Source organism: Prionailurus bengalensis, chromosome D1, assembly GCF_016509475.1.
Source record: "Prionailurus bengalensis isolate Pbe53 chromosome D1, Fcat_Pben_1.1_paternal_pri, whole genome shotgun sequence".
NCBI classification, from domain to species: Eukaryota; Metazoa; Chordata; class Mammalia; order Carnivora; family Felidae; genus Prionailurus; species Prionailurus bengalensis.
Window position 1 is genome coordinate 86,285,324 of NC_057346.1, and position 23,912 is coordinate 86,309,235.

Genomic DNA, 23,912 nt, shown 5'->3' on the forward strand with positions numbered 1-23,912 from the left:
ACAAACATGGCTCTGCTGACACCTTGATTTTGAACTTTTGGTTTCCAAGTAAATTTCTGTTGTTATAAGCCTCCAAGTTTGTGCTAATTTGTTATGGAAATCCTAGGAAATTAATACATATTTTGGTATTTAGAAGTGGAGTGTTGCTCTAACAGACACGTAAATATTAAAAAAGTTTGAAGAGAGCATTGGTAGATTGCCTTGATGAGACTGCCATAGAAATAGACATGTTAAGGAGATTCTGGTAAAGGTTCAGAAGGTAGTAGACAGAATGGCAGAGAAAACTATCATCTTAGAGAATACATATACTGGCAAGAACAGAATGTTAAAGAAATATGAACATTAAAAGGACTCCTGGTAAAGTCTCAAGAAGGAAATGAGGGATATGTTATTTGACACTGGTGGGAAGGCAATCCCCATTATAAATTAGCAGAAAATTTGGCTGAAATGTGCTCTATTGAGTGAAAAGCAGAATGTTTAAGAATGAATTGTATATTTGGCTGAGGAGACTTCCAAAGTATTAAAGGTGCATTATAGTAAAATGTGAGAGAAAGAGAGAAGGAACTGTTAAGCAAAAAAGAAATCAGTACCAAATGACTTGGGCAATTCTGAGGCTATCTAGATTACATAAGATGCTAACATCACAAATCATTAGGAAAATGCAAATCAAAACCACAATCAGATACCACTGCAAACTCACTAGGATGGCTATTATCCAAAAAACAAAAACCAACACAAGTTGCTAAGCACAGAGAGAAACTGGAACCCCTACGTACTATTACTGAACACAAAATGGTCAGCCACTCTGGAAAACACTGTGGCAGTTCCTCACAAAGTTAGACTTACCATATGATCCAGCAAATTCCACTCCTAGGGATACACCTGAAGAAACTGATAGCAGGGACTCTAGCAGATATTTATACACCAATGTTCTTTTCAGTATTACTCATGATAGGCAAAAGGAAACAACCCAAGTGTCTATCAAAAAAAATGCATGGATAAACAAAATGTGCTATACACATACAATGAAATACTATTCAACCATAAAAAGAAATGAAGTTCTGATGCATGATACAAGATGAATGAACTTTGAAAAACACTATGCTAAGTGAAAAACATTATGCAAATGCTAATAAAGAATAATATATGATTCCACTTATATAAGGTACCTAGATATGCAAACTCATAGAGACAGGAAGTAGAATAAAAGTTACCAGAGGCTGGGCAATGGAGGAATGGGGAGTTATTGCTCAATGGGGAAAGAGTCTGTTTGAGATGATGACAAAGTTTCAAAAATAGTGACAATGTTTATACAACACTGTAAATATACTTAGTGGCACTGAATAGTACCCTTAGAAAAAAATAAAATAGTGAATTTTATCACAAAAAGGATTTTTAGCAATATTTATTTATTTTTGAGAGAGAGCGAGGGGCAGAGAGAGAGACAGAGAAGCAACTCCTCATCCATTCAAGTTTTATCATGAGATTGCAGCAATTCAGTTGCATCTTCAGGCTCCACTTCTAATTCTAGTTTTCTTGCTATTTTTTCCACATCCATAGTCACTTTCTGAAGGTTTGAAACCCTCAAAGTCAACCATGAAGGCTGGAATTAACTTCTTCCAAACTCTTGTTAATGTTGACATTTTGACCTCTTCCCATGAATCATTAATGTTGTTAATGTCATCTAGAATGGCAAATCCTTTCCAGAAGGCTTTCAGTTTACTTTGCCCAGATCCATCAGAGGAATCACTATCTATTGCAGTTACAGCCCTATGAAATATATTTCTTAAATAATAAGGCTTGAAAGTTGAAATTACTCCTTGATCCATGGGGTGAAGAATGGATGCTGTGTTAGCAGGCATGAAAACATTCATCTCATTGTACGTCTTCATCAGAGCTCTGGGGTGACCAGATACATTGTCAATGAGCAGTAACACTTTGAAGGAATCTTTTTTTGTGAGAAAACCTTAAACTTAAAATATTCAGTAAACTATGTTGTAAATAAATGTGCTGTCATCCAGGGTTTGGTGTTCCCTTTATAGAGCACAGACTGAATAGATTTAGCATAATTCTTAAGGGCCCTAGATTTTCAGAATGATAAATAAGCATTGGCTTCAACTTCAAGTCATCAGTTGCATTAGCCCCTAACAAGAGAATCAGCCTGTCTTTAGAAGCTTTGAAGCCAGGCACTGACTTCTCCTCTCTACCTATGAAAGTCCCAGATGGCATCTTCTTTCAATAGAAGGCTATTTTGTCTATGTCTATATTGAAAATCTAGTTTAGTGTGACCACCTTTGTTAATGATCTTAGCTAGATCTTCTCAATAGTGTTGCAGCTTCTACATGAGCTCTTGCTGCTTCACTACATACTTCTTTGTTATAAAGACAGCTTCTTTCTTCAAACCTCACAAACCAACCTCTGCTAGCTTCAAGCTTCTTCTGAAGGTTCCTCATCTCTCTCAGCCTTCACAGAATTGAAGAGAGTTGGAGCCTTGACCTGGATTAGGCTTTCAGCATATCTTGGCTTTCAACATGCCTTCCTCACTAAGCTCCATATCTGGCTTTTGATTTAAAGTAAGAGATGTAGGGGTGCCTGGTTGCTCAGTCAGTTAAGTGTCAGCTCAGGTCGTAATCTCACGGTCCTGAGATCAAGCCCGCTCGGGCTCTGTGCCAGGTGTGGAGCCTGCTTAAGATTCTCTCTCTCCTCCCCTCAGCCCCTCCCGCGCTTGCTCACGCTCGCGCGCGCGCTCTCTCTCAAAAGTAAAATAAAATCTTTAAAAAAAATAAGTAAAGTGAGAGATGTGGGATTTCCCTTTCACCAGAGTACTTAGAGGCCACTGTAGGGCTATTAACTGGCCTCATTTCATATTGTTATGTCTCAGAGAATAGGGTGGCTCAAGGAGATTGAGAGATGGAAAATGGCTGGGACTAGGCAGAACACATGTAAGATTAATTGGTTAAATTCACTGTCTTATATGGGCACAATGTGTGACGTCCCAAACAATTATAATAGTACCATCAAAGGTCACTGATCACAGATCACCATAACAAATAATAATGAAAAAGGCTGAAATATTGTGAGAACTACCAAAATGTGAAACAGAGACACAAAATGAGCAAATGCTGTTGGAAAAATGGTGCCAGTAGACTTTCTCATTGCAGGGTTGCCACAAGTCTCCAATTTGTAACAAATGCATTATCTGTGAAGCACAATAAAGTGAAATAAACCAAGGGATGCCTACAATACAAAATGGCCTTTAACTTTGTTTTTAACTTTCCATTTGGGGAATGAAAAATATAAAAAGTAAGACATGACATTAAAATTCTAAAGATTTTTTAAAATTTTAATCAACATCCATTACCCTACAGTTCTGCAGGTTACCAATATAGACAGTCTTGATTGGGTTCTTTGCTCAGGGTATCACAAGGCCAAATATCAGGATTTCAGACTGAGCTCTTCTCTGGAGTCACTGAGGAGCAATCCACCACCAACCACTTCTAGGTTGCTGGCAGAACCCTGTTTCTTGCAACTGAGATATAGTCTAAGGTTCCCTCTTTTTGCTTGTTACCAGCTGAGGGCACCTCTCATCTCCTTAAGGTTTCCTATATTCCTTTTCCCACGCTGTCTTCATCTTCAGACCCAGCATGTTACAACTTCCTCTTCTGTTACCAGGTGGAGAATATTCTTTTTTTCCCCTGAAAGTCTCATGATTAGATCAGGCTCAACATGGTCAGTTTCCCCATCTTTAGGTCAACTGTGCCATGTGAAAACATAATTAGGGAAGTGACATCTAAGAACGTTCACATGTTCCAGGGCTTAGGGTGGGCCATCACTGGGAAGCCAAATTCAATCAAATTCTAAAGATTTTTAAAAGCAAATCTTTCATTAAATTATTAAAGATCTTGTTTCACTGCTGGACAATCCTGATAAAAAAGTTCTTTAATCTGAGTTGAAATTAAAATTTCTATGCTCTGGAGAAACAAAGGGTCTTATTTCCCTTTCACCGGATTAACACAGGCCTTAGAAAACTCAAAATTATTCATCTCTGGGTTAAATATATTGCACTTACTGTCTCAGTTGTTTCATATCACATTTTCTCACCATCCTAGTCACTATGGATATATAACCCATTTTAGCAAGGGAAATATGCCTCATTTCTAGTGCTAATCTTCATAAATTGGCTAAATAAAGAGCTACCTTTATGGGGGACACTGAGTTTGGATACAAGTGCAACTACTAAATGAGAGCATGGATTTTTGTCATCAGACAGCTCTGTTGTGAATCCTAGTTCTACCACTTAGTAGTTACAGGACTATGATGACTAATTTTGTGTGTCAACTTGACTGGGCTATGGGGTACCAAAATATCTAGTCAAACAATATTCTGGGTGTTCCTGTGAGGGTGCTTCTGGAATAGATTAACATTTAGATTATCAGACTGAGTAAAGCAGATTGCCGTCGCTAACATGAGTATGCCTCAACCAATCCGTTGAAGGCCTGAATAGAATAATAGGCTGACCCTCAGGCCAGTAAAAGGGGGTGAAAAGCATCAACATACTAGAGATTTTGAAGAATTTCTATAAGATATAATGTATGAAATCACAGTGATAGGTAGGTTAGGGTAGAAATGACAGAGTGGAGTAGTTCTGAAAGAGGTGGTAAGGCCTACAAAACATAAAAAGTACGCTGACCCCTGGCCAAGCACACACAAAGAATGTTTCAGGGAAGATAGGACTTTTTTTCTTGTGATTCCAAAGGGGTTGTGGGCTGAATCAACAGTTATGGAGATTAGCATACTTAAAAAAGGTAAAAACTGCCTGATATGGTGCCTGGAAACCTAGGGAAGAATCCTCCTTATCTGGTTATTAGAGAAGCGCCTGGCCTGTCTGCTTATTTATTCTGAGCAAAGCACACTAATAAGTAAATCCTACCTACCTACCAAAAAACTCCCCATAAATATTCTTTCCATTTAGAGTAAAGATTTGCTATGGAATCAAGAAAAAAACCTATTCCAATAATCTATATTATTCAACTGGTCATTTATTAACATGATGGACATCCAAGGATCACCAACATTTAAGGAAACCACAAGAATGAAAAAGGCCCATGATGAAAAAAAGAACAAACAACTCTAGAGATAACAGGTAATTCGAGGGAAAAAGAAAGAAAAAGAATTCTAATTAACATCTTCAGAAAAACTGGATAAGATATTGTACCTACAAAACAAGAAGCGTATGAAAGAGTAGAATTAAAAGAACAAAGAGTATAGTTTAAAGAAATTTAAAATAGAATGCCTATCCACCACCATCTCCCCCGCCCCCGCCCTGCAACATACAGAAAAACTTGAAAAGTTGGAACAAAAGTTGAAGAAATACAGAGTAATAACCCAGTGTGGGTGATAATCTCTTTCAAAATAGTACAGGAAAAGAGACTCCTCTGTCCTCTCCAACACACACACACACGAGGAAAAATAATGGAAAGGACCCAGACAATACAGAGCAGAAGAAAAAAATATATATACTACTAAGTACATCTTTGATCTAGAGTAGAAGTTGTCAAACTTGGGCCAATGAGCCAAATCCTGCCAGCACCACTTTAGCAATTAAGGTTTTACTGTAATACAGAATGCTTATATGTTTACATGTTCTCTGTGGCTGCTTTCCTACTAACTACAACAGTAGAGTTAAGTTGCAACAGGGACCATAAGGTGTGCAAAGCCTAAAATATTTACCATTTGGTCTTTTACAGAAACATTTGTCGAATCTTGATCTATAGCTATGCTGTCCAATATAGTAGCAACTAGCCAAATGCAGTGTTTAAATTTAAATAATAAAATTAAAACTTCAGTTCCTCAGTCATGTCAACCACACTGCAAGTGCCCAATAGCCATATGTATTTAATGGTTATTGTACTGGACACTGTAGGCATAGAACATTTCCATCAACAGAAGAAATTCTGCTGGACATGGCTTATTTGGAAATTACTACAATAGATTACTAGAACTGTATTTTAATTATTGCTTTAAAAAGTACTATAGTGAAAAAATAAACATACAGGTAAGAGAAGCAGGAAGAAAGATTAAATTCAGAAAAAGATAAATTAGTAATGTTAGAAATGGAAATCATTAATGCATAAACCTAAGATGTCATTCTATGAAAATACCTTTAAAAAATACATATGTATATGTATAAAGGTATTTTAAATACCTTTAAAAAAAAATATATATATATATTTTTTTTTTTTTTAAATAATGCTTCAGGGCACCTGGGTGGCTCAGTCAGTTAAGCATCCAACTTCAGCTCAGGTCATGATCTCACAGTCTGTGAGTTCAAGTCCCAGGTCAGGCTCTGTGCTGACAGCTCAGAGCCTGGAGCCTGCTTTGGATTCTGTGTCTCCATCTCTCTCTGCCCCTCCCCCATACATGCTCTGTGTCTCTCTCTGTCTCTCAAAAATGAATAAATATTACAATTTTCTTTAAAATAATGCTCCAAAGTTATTCAGAGAAAAGAAAATCCAAATATATAGCATTACAAATAAGTTAGTAAATGTCATCACAGATATAGAAGGGATTATAAAAGAATTCAATGTAGGGAATACAAATAATGCTATCAAACTTGAAAGTAATAAAAAAAAGTGTTTCCTAAGATAATATAATTCAAAGAAAGGTAAAATATGGAACGAGTCATGAATAAAAAGTTTTAAAAAGTTGTATAATAGATGGCTCCAATTTAGTTCTGAGTTAACAAGGAAAATGTTTGCTATGGATTTTAATTTTCATCTTATACTGCAAGAAACTTCATATCCAGTAAAGTATAAACATATTTCATACCCAGACTCTTAAACTAGAAAACAGTAGTCAAAATAACATATTTCCCTCTGTTAACACTACTCATTGGGCCAAGAATTATATATTTCTTTAGAGGGGAGCTTTACTAGTCTTTGAGACCCTCCATGCAAAATCAGATATGATGTAAGAAGCTTCAAATAGAATGGTTTTAAATAAGTGGCCTTTCCCTGGGTTTCCATAATTATTCGTAGTGAAGATGAACTGATCACACGTCATCAGAAATGTCCAGGACAATTAGAACAACACATGGGTTCAGATTAGCACAACAGTTTTATGCCTAGGAGATTCCTCAAAGGTAACACACGAAAGGAGCACCTGGCACCAGTCACCAGTTGTTCAATTCCTTATTTGGGCTTTCTTGAAGAATAGTCCCAGTTTATCCTGCTCTAGAATTTCTTTTACTTTTATCACTGAAAATTGTTAGTGTTCTAGTGTTTACCACTAAAAATGTCTTGTTTACCTTTATAGATACATTTACTTGACAAATTTCCTTGAACTAAAACATGTTTACCTTCTGACACATTTACCCTACTACACTGAATATTCCAACATAGGAGTACACAATGGATTTTTAAATTTTAATTTTAAACTCCCCCAGTTTTCTGTTTATATTTAAATATCCACTAAAAGCGGGATGAACATAAGTACTCATGTGCTCTGGACACTTCCAGATTATACCTGCTTTCCTTGCATCCAGTATAATGTGTTATTTTGGCATTCTTAAAATTTCCTAAAAAATTCACGGGTCAGTGAGGAAATCAAACCAAAAAAGTTGAAAATATTTTGAAATAAATGCTTATGAAAACATAAAATATTAAAAGTTGTAGGATGCAGCAAAAGCAGTATTTAGAGAAATTACACTCCTAACTATAAACAGTATATTAGAAAAGAAGAAAGGAAGAAAATCCATGAATTAAGCTTTTATCACAAGGGGAAAACCAAAATCTCACCAAATCAAAACCAATAAATGTAGAAAACAGATAAAAAAAATAAAGCAGTAATTGACATAGTAAAAAGTGAACATAAAACAGAAAAAAATTAAGCCCAAAAGTTGGATTTTTGGGAAAAGAATAAAAATGAAAAATCTCTAGTAATCCTAACTATGAAAAAAGGAAGAAACACAAATAATATTAGCAATTATAGTCATTAAAAATGTAGTAAGAACTGCTTCTAGTATGGTGAAGTACACTTACAACAAACTCTTCCCATAGATAACCATAAAAGCAAGACCAAATACAAAAACAATTATCTGAAGGCTCTACAGACTAAATAGAAGCCAAAAGATTTTGCTGATGAGTCAAAGTTGTAAAAGATTGTCACAAAGGTTTCTTATTTTTACAGATTTAGTTTCAGCACAATACAGTATAAGTAGTTAAAAAAGGAAAAAAGTCATCCTGAAAAACCTGAAGTATCGCAAACTAACCAATGAAATGGGGAAGCCAGAAAAAAAAAATCTACCTAATCAATGTGATTTTACTTATTGAAAAAGTAATGATTCAATATAGCAGGGAAAGAACTGTCTTTTCAATAAATGGTAGTAGGTCAATAAACTATCTATATAGGAAAAACAAATACACCTTTACTCCTACCTAACACCAAAGGAAAAATAAAATCAATTCCAGCAGATTACAGAAGAAATATCTAGAAGAAACATTGAGATCATCTTTGAAATCTTGGAGTAGGCAAACAGCCATAAAATAAAAAATTGATACATCAGAATATATTCTGACTAAAAATGAAAGACAAAAATATGAAAAGGTAGGGCACTCGGCTGGCTCAGTCTGTGCAGCATGCTACTCTTGATCTCAGCATTGTGAGTTAAAAGCCCCATGTTACAGGAAAAGATTACTTAAAAAATAAAATCTTAAAAAAAAAAAAGAAAAATATGAGGGGCACCTAGGTGACTCAGTCGATTAAGCATCTGACTTCGGCTCAGGTCATGATCTCACAGTCCATGAGTTCAAGCCCCATGTCTGGCTCTGTGCTGACAGCTGAGAGCCTGGAGCCTGCTTCAGATTCTGTGTCTCCTCTGTGCCCCTCCTCCACTCCAGCTTGGTCTCTCCCTCTCTCTCAAAAATAAATAAACATAAAAAAAAAAAAAGAATATGAAAAGGGAAGTCACAGACTAAGACAGGAAACTTGTAACACATTTATTCCAAACTGGACTTCTTTCCAAAACATAAAAAGAATCTAAAAATCTAGACAATCCAACAATACTTAAAAAAAAAAAAAAATAGCAAAGACATGACCAGACTCTTCACACAAGAAGTTTATCTAAATGGCCAATAAACATACAAATAGGTGCTCAACTTGGTCAGTCAAAATCCAAATGACAATGTCATACCACAACCCTTTCAGAAAGGCTACAGTGAAAAGAAAATATTAAGTGTTGGTAAGGATGACAGGCAACTGAAATTCTCAAACATTCCTGGTAAGAGTGTAAATTGGTACAACCACGTTAGAAAAATATTTGGCCCCAAACAGCAAACTAGCCAAATCCCTTTCAACAGTAGAATGAATAATGAATTGTGATATATTTACACAATACTACAATTTTTTTAATTTTTAATTTTTATTTAAAAAAATTTTTTAAACATTTATTTTATTTTTGAAAGACATAGAGCGACAGAGCGCAACTGGGGTAGGGTAGGGGCAGAGAAGAGACAGGGGGACACAGAATCCGAAGCAGGCTCCAGGCTCTGAGCTGTTAGCACAGAGCCTAATGCAGGGCTCAAACTCACATACTGTGAGATCGTGACCTGAGCCGAAGTCGGACACTTAACCAACTGAGCCACCCAGATGCCCCAATTTTTTTTTTTTTAAGTTTATTTGAGAGTAGCAACCATGGTGGAGGGGCAGAGAGAGAGAGAGAGAGAGAGAGAGAGAGAGAGAGAGAGAATCCCAAGCAGGCTCTGCACTGACAGCACAGAGCCCAATTCAGGGATTGAATTTATATGAACCGTGAGATCCTGACCTGAGCCGAATATCAAGAGTTGGATGCTGAGCCATCCAGGCATCCCTACACATCACTATAAAGCAATAAATAATCCACATCTGTACACATTAATAGCAATCATTTCACAAATACAGTGTTGAACAAAAGAAATCAAATAGTGATGGCTTTATTTACATAAAGTACAAAAACAGGTAAAGCAAATCAGGACCATGGTTTCTCTTTGTGAATGTACTAAAAGGAAGCAAAAAGAGATTACATGGGGTTAAGAACTCACCCTGTGCACACATGATTTTGACATTTATTCATTCAATCATGCTGCCAGAACACCATCAGACCTTGTAGTAAGCCTCTACAAGATCTCTATTAATATGGTTTACCTTCATAGTCACAGTTGTAATATGAACACTAAGTCTCAAAAAGCCACTGAGGTATCCTTTTCAGTCATAAGATGCTAGTTGCTTACCATGACCATTAAGTTTTCTGATATACCTTAAATAGGTTGCTACAGTTTTAGAACTGCACTCGAAGACTTCTCAGAATACCAACTTGTTGGAACCCTTGTGAAAATGGTCCTACTATGTGGCAACAAAAGTGATATAGACATTGCTTATCAAAACCTCAGATTGAAATTTTATACAGCTAATTTCATATTAAAGAAGTTTTAGGGTTACAATAAAATTGAGAGAAAAGTACAGAAATTTTCCATATACTCTTGACTCCACACGTGTATTGCCTCCCCTATTATCAATATTAGTCGCCAGAAAATAGCACATTTTTTTTACCAAGGATGAACCTATATTGAGATACTATAATCACCCAAAGTCCACAGCTGATCTTAGGATTCACGTTTGGTGCTGTACATTTCTATGGGTTTGGACAAAAGTATAGTGACATATCCAACAATTATATGGACGATTTTCACTAAAAATCCCCTATGCTTTGTTTATTCATCTTTCCCCACCAAACACTTCTGACAACCACTGATCTTTTTATGGTCTCTACAGTTTTGCTTTTCCAGAATTTCATAGAGTTGGACTAGGTATGTAGCTTTTTCAAATTGGTTTCTTTCACTTAGTAATTTGCATTTAAGGTTCCTCCATATCTTTTCATAGCTTGATAGCTCATTTGTTTTTACCACTGAATAATATTCCATCGTCCAGAATTTTATTCATCCATTCACTTAATGAAGGACATCTTGGTTGCTTCTAAGTTTTGGCAATTATGAATAAAGCTGCTATAAACAAACATCCATGTGCAAGTATGCATGTAGATATTTTCAACTCCTTTGGATAAATGCCTAGGTGAATGACTGTTGGAGCATATGGTAAGAGCATGTTCAGTTTTGTAAGAAATCTCCAAATTATCTTCCAAAGTGGCTGTACAATTTTGATTTCCATCAGCAATGTATAAGAGTTCCTGTTGCTCCACATTCTCATCAGCACTTGGTGTTGTCAGTGTTTCAGATTTTGGCCACTTTAGTAGGTATGCACTAATATCTCAATGTTGCTTAAATTTCCATTTCTCTGATGACATATGATGTGAAGCATCCTTTCATTTGCTTTTTGTCATCTGTATGTCTTCTTTAGTCAAGTGTATCATAAGGTTTTTGGCCAATTTTTAAATCTGGTTGTTTACTATGGAGTTTTTTTTAAAGAGTTTATATATTCTGGATAACAATATTTTATCAGGTATATCATTTGCAAATATTTTGAGTATGTAGCTTTTCTTCTCATTCCCTTGACATTGTCTCTCAAAGAGCAAGAGTTTTTAATTTTAATGAACTCAAGGTAATCAATTCCTTCTTTCATGGATATCTTTGGTTTCACATCTAAAAAAGTATCATATATCCAAGATTGTCTAGTTTTCTCCTATGTTATCTTCTAGGAGTTCTATAGTTTTGCATTTTATGTTTAGATATGTGATCCAGTAGAGTTAATTTTTGTGAAGGATGTAAGGTCTGTGCCTAGATTCTAATTTTTCTTTGCCATTTATATGTTCTTCCAGCATCATCTGTTGAAAAGGCTATCTTTGCTTCATTATATTACCTTCACTCATTTGTCAAAGATCAGTTGATTGTAGTTATGTGAATTTATTTCTGGGTACTCTATTCTGTTCCACTGATCTGTCTATTCTTTTGCCAATTCCACACTGTCTTAATTAGCATGACTTTGTAGTAAATCTTGAAGTCATGTGGTTTCAGTCCTCCAATTTTGCTATTTGTGTTTGCTATTTTTGGTCTTTTGCCTCTTCATAAGAACTTTAAAGTCAGTTTGTAAATATTCATAAAGTAATTTGCTGGGATTTTAATTTGGATTGCATTGAATCTAGAGATTAATTTGGGAAGAACCAACATCTTGACCTTGAGTTTCATACCCATAAACATGGAATATCTATTTTTTTTTGGTTTTTCTTCAATTTTATTCACCAAAGTTTTGTAGTTTTCCTCTTATAGATCTTATAAATATCTTTTTCAGATTTATGCCTAAGTACTTAATTTTTTTGGCTACTAATGTAAATTAGATTGTGTTTTCAATTTCCAATTCCACTCATTCATTGTTGGTATATAGGAGCTGATTTCATTTTGACAGCAAGGAGAGATGGCTTTAATGAGAATGTGTAGGTTGAAGTGAGATTTGAAGGATAAGTATAAATTAACTAGTGGCCTTTAGGAGGAAGAAAACTTGTGGAGTACAGGAGAATGAATAAATGCTAGAGTCGAGAGAATAAGGAAATTTACAGAATGATGTGCCTAGAGAGGCAAGTAAAGGGAACTACATGCAAGTGCTTAGTATGTTTTTATATTATCAGATTTCTATTTAGAAAGGATTAGGATAGCTCTTGAATAAAGAATATACTGCAGGTGAACCATGATGAGGGCTATATGTCCCAGAATGGATTAGAAAGCTATGAAAATGGGGCACCTGGGTGGCTCAGTCGGTTAAGCCTCCGACTTCAGCTCAAGTCACGATCTCACAGTCCGTGAGTTCGAGCCCCGCGTCGGGCTCTGGGCTGATGGCTTGGAGCCTGGAGCCTGCTTCCGATTCTGTGTCTCCCTCTCTCTCTGCCCCTCCCCCGTTCATGCTCTGTCTCTGTCTCAAAAATAAATAAACGTTAAAAAAAAAATTAAAAAAAAAAAAAGAAAGCTATGAAAAAGTAAACTCCATAGGTCTTGGCAATGTAATGGATATGGCAGAATGATGCTTGAAAGAGGACCTGAGTGGGGCATCTGGGTGGCTCAGTTAGTTAAGCGTCAGACTCTGGTTTCGGCTCAGGTCATGATCTCACAGTTTGTGAGTTCGAGCCCTGCATGGGGCTCTTCACTGACATTGAGGAGTTTGCTTGGGATTCCCTCCCTTTCTCTCTCTCTGTCTCTCTGCCCCTCTCCTGCTTGCACTCTCTCTCTCAAAATAAACAAACATTCAAAAAAAAAAAAAAAAAAGAGGACCAGAGTGTAAGTGAGGTTACTTGTCTTAGGCAACTAATTCTGTAAATGGTCCTATCATTTACGGAGATACAAAACACAAGAGAAAATTCATTCTTGGGCATTATGAGTTTGAGGTCCCACTAAGATTTTCAAGAAACAGGTAAAGTAAATACCTGAATTTATACTTCTGGAAGTCAGAGAAGTGTTCTGGACTATTTATGTTAATCATTGATATATAAATGGTAACTGAAGTCCTAGGACTGGATAAAAGTAAGAATATGGAATAAAAAGTCAAAATGGTCTTAAGGATTGCAAGATTTAATGGCAGAAAGGAGGGAAAAGAGCTTCTTTTCTTTTACACACCTTAGCCATCGAATTGTCCCCCCTCCTTTCAAAAACTGATCCTTCTATGGGGCGCCTGGGTGGCGCAGTCGGTTAAGCGTCCGACTTCAGCCAGGTCACGATCTCGCGGTCCGTGAGTTTGAGCCCCGCGTCGGGCTCTGGGCTGATGGCTCAGAGCCTGGAGCTTGTTTCCGATTCTGTGTCTCCCTCTCTCTCTGCCCCTCCACCGTTCATGCTTTGTCTCTCTCTGTCCCAAAAATAAATAAACGTTGGAAAAAAAAATTTTTTTTAAAAAACAAAAACTGATCCTTCTCCTATGCTATGATTTCCATTCCTTGTATCTCATTCAGGTCCTTTGCTTTATCAGTTGTCTAGAATTATTTTCCAGTGCCTATTTTCTTTCTCTCTTTAACAAAACTCCTCCCTTAAACCTTTGTCATCTCCCTCTATCCCCCTTCACAGAAAAGCTTTCTAAAATGTAAAATGGTCTACTTTTACAGAATATTCATTTGCCATTCAATTCTAAATATAATTATTTTACTTTTAATTTTACTACTCCATCAAATCTTCCTTTAACAAAATCTCAGAAACGTTATTACTAAATCAAATAAACACTTCCCAACTCTTACTTTACTTTCTGTTCCTCTGCCCACTTTTTATTTATTTATTTATTTATTTATTTATTTTTTTTTTTTTTTTTTTTTTTTTTTTTTGAGAGGCAGAGAGAGACAGAGTGTGAGCAGGGGAGGGCCAGAGAGAGAGAGGGAGACACAGAATCCGAAGCAGGCTCCAGGCTCCGAGCTGTCAGCACAGAGCCTGAAGTGGGGCTTGAACCCACGAACCGTGAGATCATGACCTGAGCTGAAGTTGGACACCCAACCAACTGAGCCACTCAAGCGCCCCAACTGCCCACTTTTTAAATGTTCATGTACCCCAAAGTTTATTCTTGGTTCTTTTTTCTTCTCATCTTAAAGTATATATTTCCTTGGTGACTTTATCCATTCCCTTGATGTAAACTCCCAACATGTGCTAATTAATTTCAAATCTATATGTTTCATCTAGAGATCCCTCTGTCACATAACCCACGGTGTATTGGACATCTCTAGTTGGATACTACAAGGGTACCTCCAATTAAACATATTCAAAACAGGGGCATCTGGGTTGCTCAGTAGGTTAAGCATCTGACTTCGGCTCAGGTCATGATGTCACCATTCCTGAGTTCAAGCCCTGCGTCGGGCTCTGTGCTGACAGCTCAGAGCCTGGGGCCTGTTTCATTCAGATTCTGTGTCTCACTCTCTGTCTCTGCACCCACCCCCCTCGTACTCTGTCTCTCTCTCTCTCAAAAATAAACAAACATTAAAAAATTTTTAAACATATTCAAAACAGATTTTAAAAACTCATTTTATTATCTCCCATTTTGTACAACTAACACGAGAACTACAAAATTCTGCTGTTTTCCTTTATTCTTGATCCTCTGTTATTCACAAACCCGTTCAAAGCAGAAACCTGTTAGTCATCTTTGATTCCTCCTGTCAACTTTCCTTGGTCATATCAATTCTACTCCTCATAGTAATCTCTAATTCATTTCATGTTTTTTATCCCAATCGATTCTCTTCTAGTATACTCTTAGCCAAAACACAACAATGAAATATGATCATCATGCTAATACTTTACTTAAAATTTTTAAGTGATTTCCCATTTCCCATTATTTTTACAAAAAATAAGAACCACAACCTTAAAAAAAAAAAATCAATTAGACCTTTGTCTAACTTCTCCAATCTCTTCTTAGCACTCTGTATAAATCATGAGAACTAACCTGCACAGAAGCAATGGGTGCAGATTTATTGGAGAAAGTCTCTGCATTCTCTGTAATGGCTTTCATTGTCTATAATGCCCTTATCTCTTACACATCCTTCATCCACAAAGGTTAAACTTCCTTTTCAGTAGAAACGTCCCACAGCCCCCTCTCTCAGTCCAAGTTAGGTAACCTGCATTTGTCCTCCAAGGATTTATAATATACTTTACTATCCTATTTACCCACTTTCCTCCCACAACTCAAGGAGGAAAGAAACTATTCTTTCTCCTATAACCTGAATGCTTAGCATACTGCCTGGGATTTAGTACGTGCTCAACAAACAATTGTTGTTAATTATTAAGTTGTTATTAATCATTATTAACACCACACCTAAACATATTCTTTTAACTCTTCCCTTCCACAAATACCTCATTTATTCCAATGTTTTATACACAACTCTACATACTGGTAAATTCAAGATTTTGCTTTGAGGGCAAAAGTTTTGTCTTCATCAAAAAAAAAAAAATTAAGATAGATTAATTTATTCTATGATCATGTTATATGAAAGATACAGCCTCATTTCAAGAATGTCTTTGCGTGCATATATACGGCATGCTTTCCTAATTATAAAGTTGAAAAACAATTCTTCATTTCTAGTAATAAGATAAACAAAGCATCATACCATTGCCTTTAGAAAACTAACGGGTGAAGTAAATGGAGTAGAAAATAAGGGAATATGTAGTAAAGAAGCCCATAAACATTCAATATTGGTAGTATTTCAAAGTTTTCAGAGCAGCAAAAATATCCAAGAAGTTTCCATTTGATATTAGACTGCTTTGTTCCTTTTGTTTTGGCCTTCTTAGTACTTATTCACCACAGGAAAATATTAGCACCAATTGTCCAATGTGTTCACTTCAACTGCTATGCTGTTTCTACATGTTAATCTTGTATCCCCAAATGAGAACATTTTTACTTCAATAGGCCTAAAATGACATATTAGGTCTAAGCAGAAAGCAAGCACTCAACAGCTATTTATTGAATAATTTAGATTACAAATATATACTGATGAAAGAGTCTAAATGAAAGCATCTAAACCTTGATCAAGCTTTGCAGCTGATATATTGTTAAAGAGTAAGGTGGTTTGTTTTGTAGTCTCAACATTTTACTTTAAAAACAAAAACAAAACCCACCAGCCACTATTTCACAATACTAACTGCAATTTATCAAACAGAACAGGCCAAAAAGTTTTAACAAGTCACTGCGATTTAGAACAATCCTATGGCAAGAATTTCAGTGAGGTTGGATATATTTTTAAAGTATCATAGATCACTGTCAAAACCAATAATCTAGTAATGCAGGCATGATTTGGGAGTCTATTTTAGTTTAGTCATTTGTCAATCGTGAATACCTTAAAAATCACTCCTCTAACCAGCTCAGTTTTGAGAAAAGTTTTAAATCCAAAGACACATCTCTAAATCACATCTTTTTTCAGCACATAAAATTCTAATAAAAAAGCTCTCAATTCAGAGTTCACAAATCACTAGAAAAAGAAAGTACATACACATCCAATACTCACCAGGTTTTTTTGGGGGGGGGGGGGGGGGCGGGGGAAGACACTTAAAGTATTTTCTGTTATTTGCAGCTGCCTTAACAGCAAATGACAATTAAATGTGTGAACAAGGTTGTCAGAGTAACACTTGTCATTCACACTACTTATGGAAACGCGCCCCAAGACTTCCAGAAGCACTAATTAAAATTAACGAAAGCTTCTCACGGGGACTTGTCAGAGAAGTACATTTTGTCATTTGCTGTTTGAAACAGGAACACCAAATCGCCTCAAAGCTCAAGAGTTTTCCCCTTAAGGTCTAAATCCAACCCACCTCCCTGGCATCGGCACTGATGAACTGAGCCCAGATGCTGAGCAAGCAACTCATTAAGAGTTCCAATTCCAATTTCTTCAATATAACACAACCATCCCAAGAAAGAAAAAAAAGAAAGAAAGAAAAAGGAAAAAAACAATCCTGATGTTAAAGGCGGTATGAATTTTCTTTCAGAAATCAGAAGAGAAAGAGGCGAGGGAAAATATCTTTTCTCTTTACCAAGGATTGGTGAAAGGTGCAATTTCCCACTGGTAGTTTCTAGACATATCGCTCCTTTACTAGCCTTTTCTTTAACTCAGAGTGAATACTCAAAACGAGAAAAAATTTTGAACACGACCCACCTCTATCCCCAAAGAACCAAGGTAGACTCACCCAGGACTCAGGTGGGCCTTTCTCACCTGGGCCCCAGAAAAGTCCGCCGTCCCCACGTAGAGCTCACTTTTCAGCAATCCTCCTTGCGATTGGTTGACTGGAAAGAGAACTCTCAATCCTATTGGCCACGAGAGCCGTGGTACTGGGCAAGGGGGCGGGAGTTTGGGACTGGCTCTGACAGGCCGCTGCTTGAGTTCCCAGAGTTCCTATTGGGTCAACGCGGGAAGCTCCAAGATGGCGGCAGTGGCGACCTGCGGCACCGGCGCTGGGAGTACTGGATCTATGGTGGCGGCAGGCAGCAAGAACAACGTCACCAGTTTCCAGAGGAGGGGTCCTAGAGCCAGCGGTTCTGACAGCAGCTATTCTCGACTGGTGTCCATCGCGGGCACACGACCGTCGGTACGGAATGGACAGCTGCTGGTATCAACTGGGCTCCCAGCCCTGGACCAGCTCTTAGGTCGGTTCAGAACGGAGATTTGGGTTTAGGGAGGGCACCTGCCGGGGAAGCCACCCTAACCTCACGTCTCTCTCTCCCCCTCAGCCTTCGGACGTGGAGAGGATAGTCCGGTCTGATAGTGACGGAGGGGAGGAAGGGTTACACTGAGACTTTTAAATGTTGTTACTGCTCCCACTTTCTACTGTGGTTCTGGCCCACCAACCTTTTTTAGGTTACGACGGGATCCCTACATGTTTTTGTTTGTTTGTTTGTTTTCTTGAAATGCTGCCTAATAAGGGGGAATCATTAATACTTGGAGACGGTTTGGCCTTCATCTCTAGGATCCCCTCCTGGCCTCTGATTGCACCCTTCTGTCAACCCCAGGTAGTTCGCGGTTTGGCCTAACCTACAAAAGTTTGTGTCATTGTGAGAGATTTGAAAATGCTGGAGGGGGAAAAAAAAAAAAAAAGTAACTTCCCTTCTTTCACCGCCAGGCTGCTTATCTCCTGGTTCTGAATCTTTAAACAAACTCTACTGGCTTTTAAGGGAATGGATGTTAAAGGCTTATGTGGATTCAAAGTAGTTAAATCCTGTTGTTGATATTGACGGTCATACTGGTGTCTGCGTTAAATATATGTATATAAATTTTTGTTAATTTTTTTCTCTATATATTTTGCCTCCCAGAGTTAAACTCCAAAGATACGTTTAAGGTTAATTCCTATTTTAATGAGAAAAAGAAATCCAGTTCTTAGGTCTTCCTGTAAAATCTGTAATTTTTCATGAGAAGCCTACTGAAGAGTAGCTTGTTTCATAACTATTATGTTGCAGAGATTGACCACATTAGATTGGTAGGACAGAGCTGCTGTGCTAAGAGCTTGTAAATTAGTTAATACCTGTTAGAATGTTTCTTCATTAAAATTGGTCTATGTTTATATTTCATAACTTCTATATAGTATGTGATATGCGTCAGTTAAATCTTGTACACTTTCATAAAATATTATAAATGACGTTGCTGGTTCTTGTACTTCACTTGACATTTCTCTATTTTTTACCCTTCAAGGTACACTTTTCAGGTAGGTTTAGTGCAAAGGAAATTGACAAGGCAAGCAAACTGTGAGAAAGAGTGTGGCTTCTTGTCTCTGTTATTTCACGTCCTTAACTGGATCCTGGTTATTTCTACATAAATTTAAGTATTTTCACTTAATTGTTTTAAGTCCGTTGCCTTCCTCAATTTCATGGTACTAAAAACAAATGATTCAAAATATCTAGTTAGCAAATATTTATCTCACTTTTTTCCCTGCTGAATTTTACCTGGTCTTGTCCTATATTTGAACTGAAAGCTTGAAAGCTGTTCTTAGTCCTTGCCTTTTTTTTTTTTTTTTAATTCAGTGGAGATCTGTAACTTCATTCACTTGATCCTGAAGCTATTCAAACAGAAAGGTCACATTTCTGACATTATACCTTCAGTTTCTCATTAGAATAACAAAATGCCTAGCACAGTTCCTGGCATATAGTTGATTCTCATTAAGGTCTTGATTGAAAGAAAAATAATGCGTAAAAAAAAAAAAAAAAAAAAAAAACCTGGACAAGAGATTCTGAAACATGTAGGTTGAGTTATGTGTTTGAGCTCTAAAAACAGACACAAATACAGTGATGTGAACAGAGTCATAAAACTAGAGACCGTCTATCTACGCTGATCTTTGAGCTTCAAATTTAGTGTTCACTCTGCTACAGCTGTCTCAAATTTTTGAGAACTCTTAAGTGGCTTTAAGCATTCATCAAACCTAAGACTAATGATTTAAGTATGTGTCTTAAAGCACCCACCAAAAAGTTAACCCAAAGCACCTTCCTTATGTGTTTCTACAGTGATATAAACTTGAACTATAATTTAAAAATCTTCCAGATTTGCTTGAGGGGGACCCTAGTATTTGACTGTAATAAGCTTATGCTGAAAATTGGTGTTCATTAAGATCATTGAAATAGGTATCAGTTTTTGGATATTTTGAAATATATTTTGCATGTATACAGTTAATTCTCAAAGAGCACAGAAGTTGAAGAGGTTGTTATTATAGAAGTTAGTACATTTGGAATAATAAATATGTCTAGAAGTATTTTAGTTGTTAACTTCTTAATGGCATTTTTGTATTTTGATTTTTTTATTTTGTATAGCCCTGTAGAGCAAATCCATTACATTTGTTTTACATTAAAATATTATTTGGAAGTGAAACATTTGGCTGCTTATGTGTATACACATAAATATAAGTAATTAGATTATATTGTTATTCTAAAATATTATTTGACTCAGATTGTGACAAGCCTAATATAACCATATTGTGACAAAATATAATGATAGTAGGATGTTATGATACCAGAATGGTGAAACTGTGCTATAACATTGTATTTATTGCCTAAATGTATTTTGTGGTTACTGTGTAACAAGTAAATATTGTATTGTCACTGCCATGTGGTGCAGTGATTTTTACTACTGCCACTGTGATGTCAATGTAATTTTAAGCATAGATGCAAAATATATTTAAATGTATATTTGAATATATTACACAGGCAAATTGAATGTTGATCTTTTGAACATATGCTGATATTTCTATTCATATTCCCAAGTGCTTTATAAATTTGAGGATTCCCCATATCAACATCTTTTAAATGTGATCTAATCATATTAAATACTTTTGTTATGACAACTTAAATTTTGTTAGATATTGACATACATTTTCCAACTTGGCCACATTGAAATTTTTTCAAATTCTAAGATTTCCTAACCCAGGCTCCCAGCCTTGCCTTTCCAGGACATTTATGTTGTTATACGAGGACACTATATGTAAATATTTCATTTACATGAAATGATTGGCAAAAAGTTTACAGTAGGTGAAGAATTCTGGCAGGATTTCTTTTTTTCTAGAATAAAAAAATATAGCTCATCCTAGGATCATATTGTCTAACCTGGAGGAATTTTCCCCAACCTCATCCTTCAAAAGGATACTTGAAGAAAGAGTGATTTCCCAGGTTTGACTGGCTTAAAATTTATGTGCTGTTTGGAACTTACTCAGTTTTGACAGTCAAGTGAATAGAAGATAGGGATTTGGGATAAATAATAGTTCGGGAAGAACACTCCAAAGAAGCCTGATGGTTGTTGCCATTTTCAACACTAATGTCAAAAAGTAAAAATGCTGGTAGGCTTATTTCCTTTGCACCACAGTGTCTTAATATAGAGTGTGAAATGTACTTTGAGTTTGGACTATATATTAAAAATAATCCTGGTTATGATAGTTTAGCAACTGATATCTGTACATTTAAGGGAAATGTAGCTTATTCCTTTGTATTGTTATATAAAACTTTCATATAATTTAAACTACAGAACCATTCTCACTGTTAGTAGCATTTTCTATTTTGTTTCCCATATTTGCCCAGCTAATAGTTTTGATAATCAAGAATTGTCAGGATATTTACTACCTCCTAGTGACAGATGAAAAAGTTGAATTGTTAACGAAATAAACTGCAATTTAATTTGAGGTATGGCATTAAGTAGTTAAGGACATTGCTATGAACCAAGGAAAGAATATGAACTTTTTGTGCCTTGTTTTTTCCCTAAAATGACCTTCTATGATTTTATACAAAACTATTCCTTTATAGAAAACACTAGAAAGAACTGATATAAATCGTTGTCTTTCATGACTTTTCGTTCTTTTCCCTTTTACTTCCTGTAACTGAAAAAGGAGATGTCTTTGTAAGATTTCACTTCTGGGCCTTCTTGTCCCAATATATTAATTTGGCCTTGCTTACCCAGAATTTATAGCTTAATTAGAGATTTGTTTTGGGAAGTGTATGGGGATTGAATTTTCTACCTTTAAAATCATTTTCTGGGGTCCCTGGTGAGCTCAGTTGGTAGAGCATGTGATTTTTGATATCAGGGTTGTGAGTTCAAGCCCCACATTGGACATGGAGCCTACTTAAAAAAAAAAAAAAAAAAAATTGTAGGAGTGCCTGGGTGGCTCAGTCGGTTAAGCATCGACTCTTGATTTCTGCTCAGGTCTTGATCTCAAGGTTGGTGGGATTGAGCCCTGCATGGGGCTTCACACTGTCAGAGCCTGCTTGGAATTCTCTCTTCCTACTACTCCACCACACATGCACATGCTCTCAAAATAAATAGACATTTAAAAAACAAAAGTTATAAAAATTAAAATTTTAAATCATTTGCTAATTGTCCACATGAATAAAAAACAACCCTTTGTATTTTAAAAATCATAAAATTTCAAGATAATTGTCAAGATCTTAAATTTTCTGGTAATGTTTCCTAAAGTATTAGATGTTTTCTTAGTTTTCAGACAAAATGCTGTGTCATTTTTAAAATTTAAAACCTTGAAATTAACACTTTAAAAGAATCCTCAAGCTTTCAAACTCATTATCTTACATGTTGATAAACTATTCTACCTGTATTTTTAGTAAGCTGGAAATACATAGACTTATTAAAGAAATCCATAAGTAAAACCAAGAGTTTATTTGCTTAGTGACTTCAATGTGATGATTGCTCTGAGATCTGATTAAAAGAGAAAGGAGGCAATAAACAAGACCATTTCACTCCTTATGTTTCATCACAGAAATAAGATGATTGCTTCCTTTCCTGTTACGTACCTGTCAAACATTTTAGTGAACTATTGGGAAAAGATAGTCTATTTTAATTGGCAACTATTAATGTGAAATCTGTGTTCCTTTTCAAATAAAATTACTAATGGATATTTGCATTTAAACATATATTAAAACAAGCTTTGGTTCAATGTAGCATGTCAAGATAGCCTGTCATGGTTGGTTGGTTAAGCTTTGGATTTTTTGATGAAGGCATAGCTACAAACTTGCTCAAACTTACGTCAGAACCTCAGTGTATCAAGTGAGGTATATCAAAATACCTTATATAAACAGAGGTATTTTAGGGAAATGTAAGGTCTTGTCACACTGAAATTTGGAAGAACAGAGGAACTTTGCTGCTATATGTGTGTGTATATGTCCATATCAAATCCTTTCACCTCATACACACAATAAGAGTTTGAATTTTAAAATAGTAATAAGGTGGCTTCATCTTATTCCCCATGACCAACCTTCAAAATGACCAAACTTTACCTGAGCCCTCCAAATTTGAATCTAGTAAATTTACATAATAGAACGCTTTAGAAAAAAAAATTTACCTTTTTAAAACAACTTTTTTTTTTTTTTTTTTTTAGAGAGACAGAATGTGAGTTAGGGAGAGAAGCAGAGAGAGAGAGAGAGAGAGAGAGAGAGAGAATCTTGAGCAGGACCCATGCCCATGGTGGAGCCCGATGCAGGGCTCAATCTCAGGACCCTGAGGTCATGACCTGAGCCGAAATCCAGAGTTGGATCCTTAACCAACTAAGCCACCCAGGGGCCCCAAAACTTCCTTTTTGTAAGAGAAGTTCTGATAGTATATTAAGATGATTGGTTAAGGTCATTAAAATGTCCTCATTTTATGTTGTTTTAAGTAATGTTCAAAGTTTCCAAACATAGAATTTTAATGTACATGAGATTTTAAGATTTAATTGGGTGGCATTTCCTGAATTGTCAGAAACAGTGGATTACTTGAATCATTCTTACAGAAAATTGCCTTCTTAGCATACACTCATTTGTGATGCTTTGTATAATGCTTTGCTTAACTAATTCATCAATGGGAAGTATTCTTACTAAGTCTTATTACTATAGTGATCACTATCACATAATGATAAATCTTTAATGATTTGTTTTAATTAGAAAATAATGGCCAGAATGGTAACAGCTATTACTGAATACCTCTCTGAGCCAGACACTTGAGAACTAGGTATCACTTCATTTACTCAGGA

The 23,912-nt window shown here is 36.0% G+C and overlaps 2 protein-coding genes across 7 annotated transcripts in view; one reads left to right on the plus strand and one right to left on the minus strand.

The window, feature by feature from the left end:
- Positions 1-17,710, minus strand: part of IMMP1L (inner mitochondrial membrane peptidase subunit 1) — an 81,865-nt gene extending 64,155 nt beyond the window's left edge. For 2 of the 6 annotated variants that reach the window (XM_043580864.1, XM_043580863.1), the window contains exon 1: positions 17,616-17,683. The gene's annotated coding sequence lies outside the window, so the exon portion shown is untranslated. Of the gene's footprint in view, positions 1-13,589; positions 13,734-17,584 lie in introns of those variants that run through there. The other 4 variants (XM_043580865.1, XM_043580866.1, XM_043580867.1 and 1 more) reach the window with 4 other exon arrangements.
- Positions 17,711-17,806: 96 nt separating this feature from the next.
- The window catches only part of ELP4 (elongator acetyltransferase complex subunit 4), a 245,962-nt gene continuing 239,856 nt past the window's right edge, over positions 17,807-23,912 (plus strand). The window contains 1 exon segment of the mRNA XM_043580877.1: positions 17,807-18,072. Coding sequence (XP_043436812.1) covers positions 17,850-18,072 — 223 coding nt within the window. The 5' untranslated portion in view covers positions 17,807-17,849.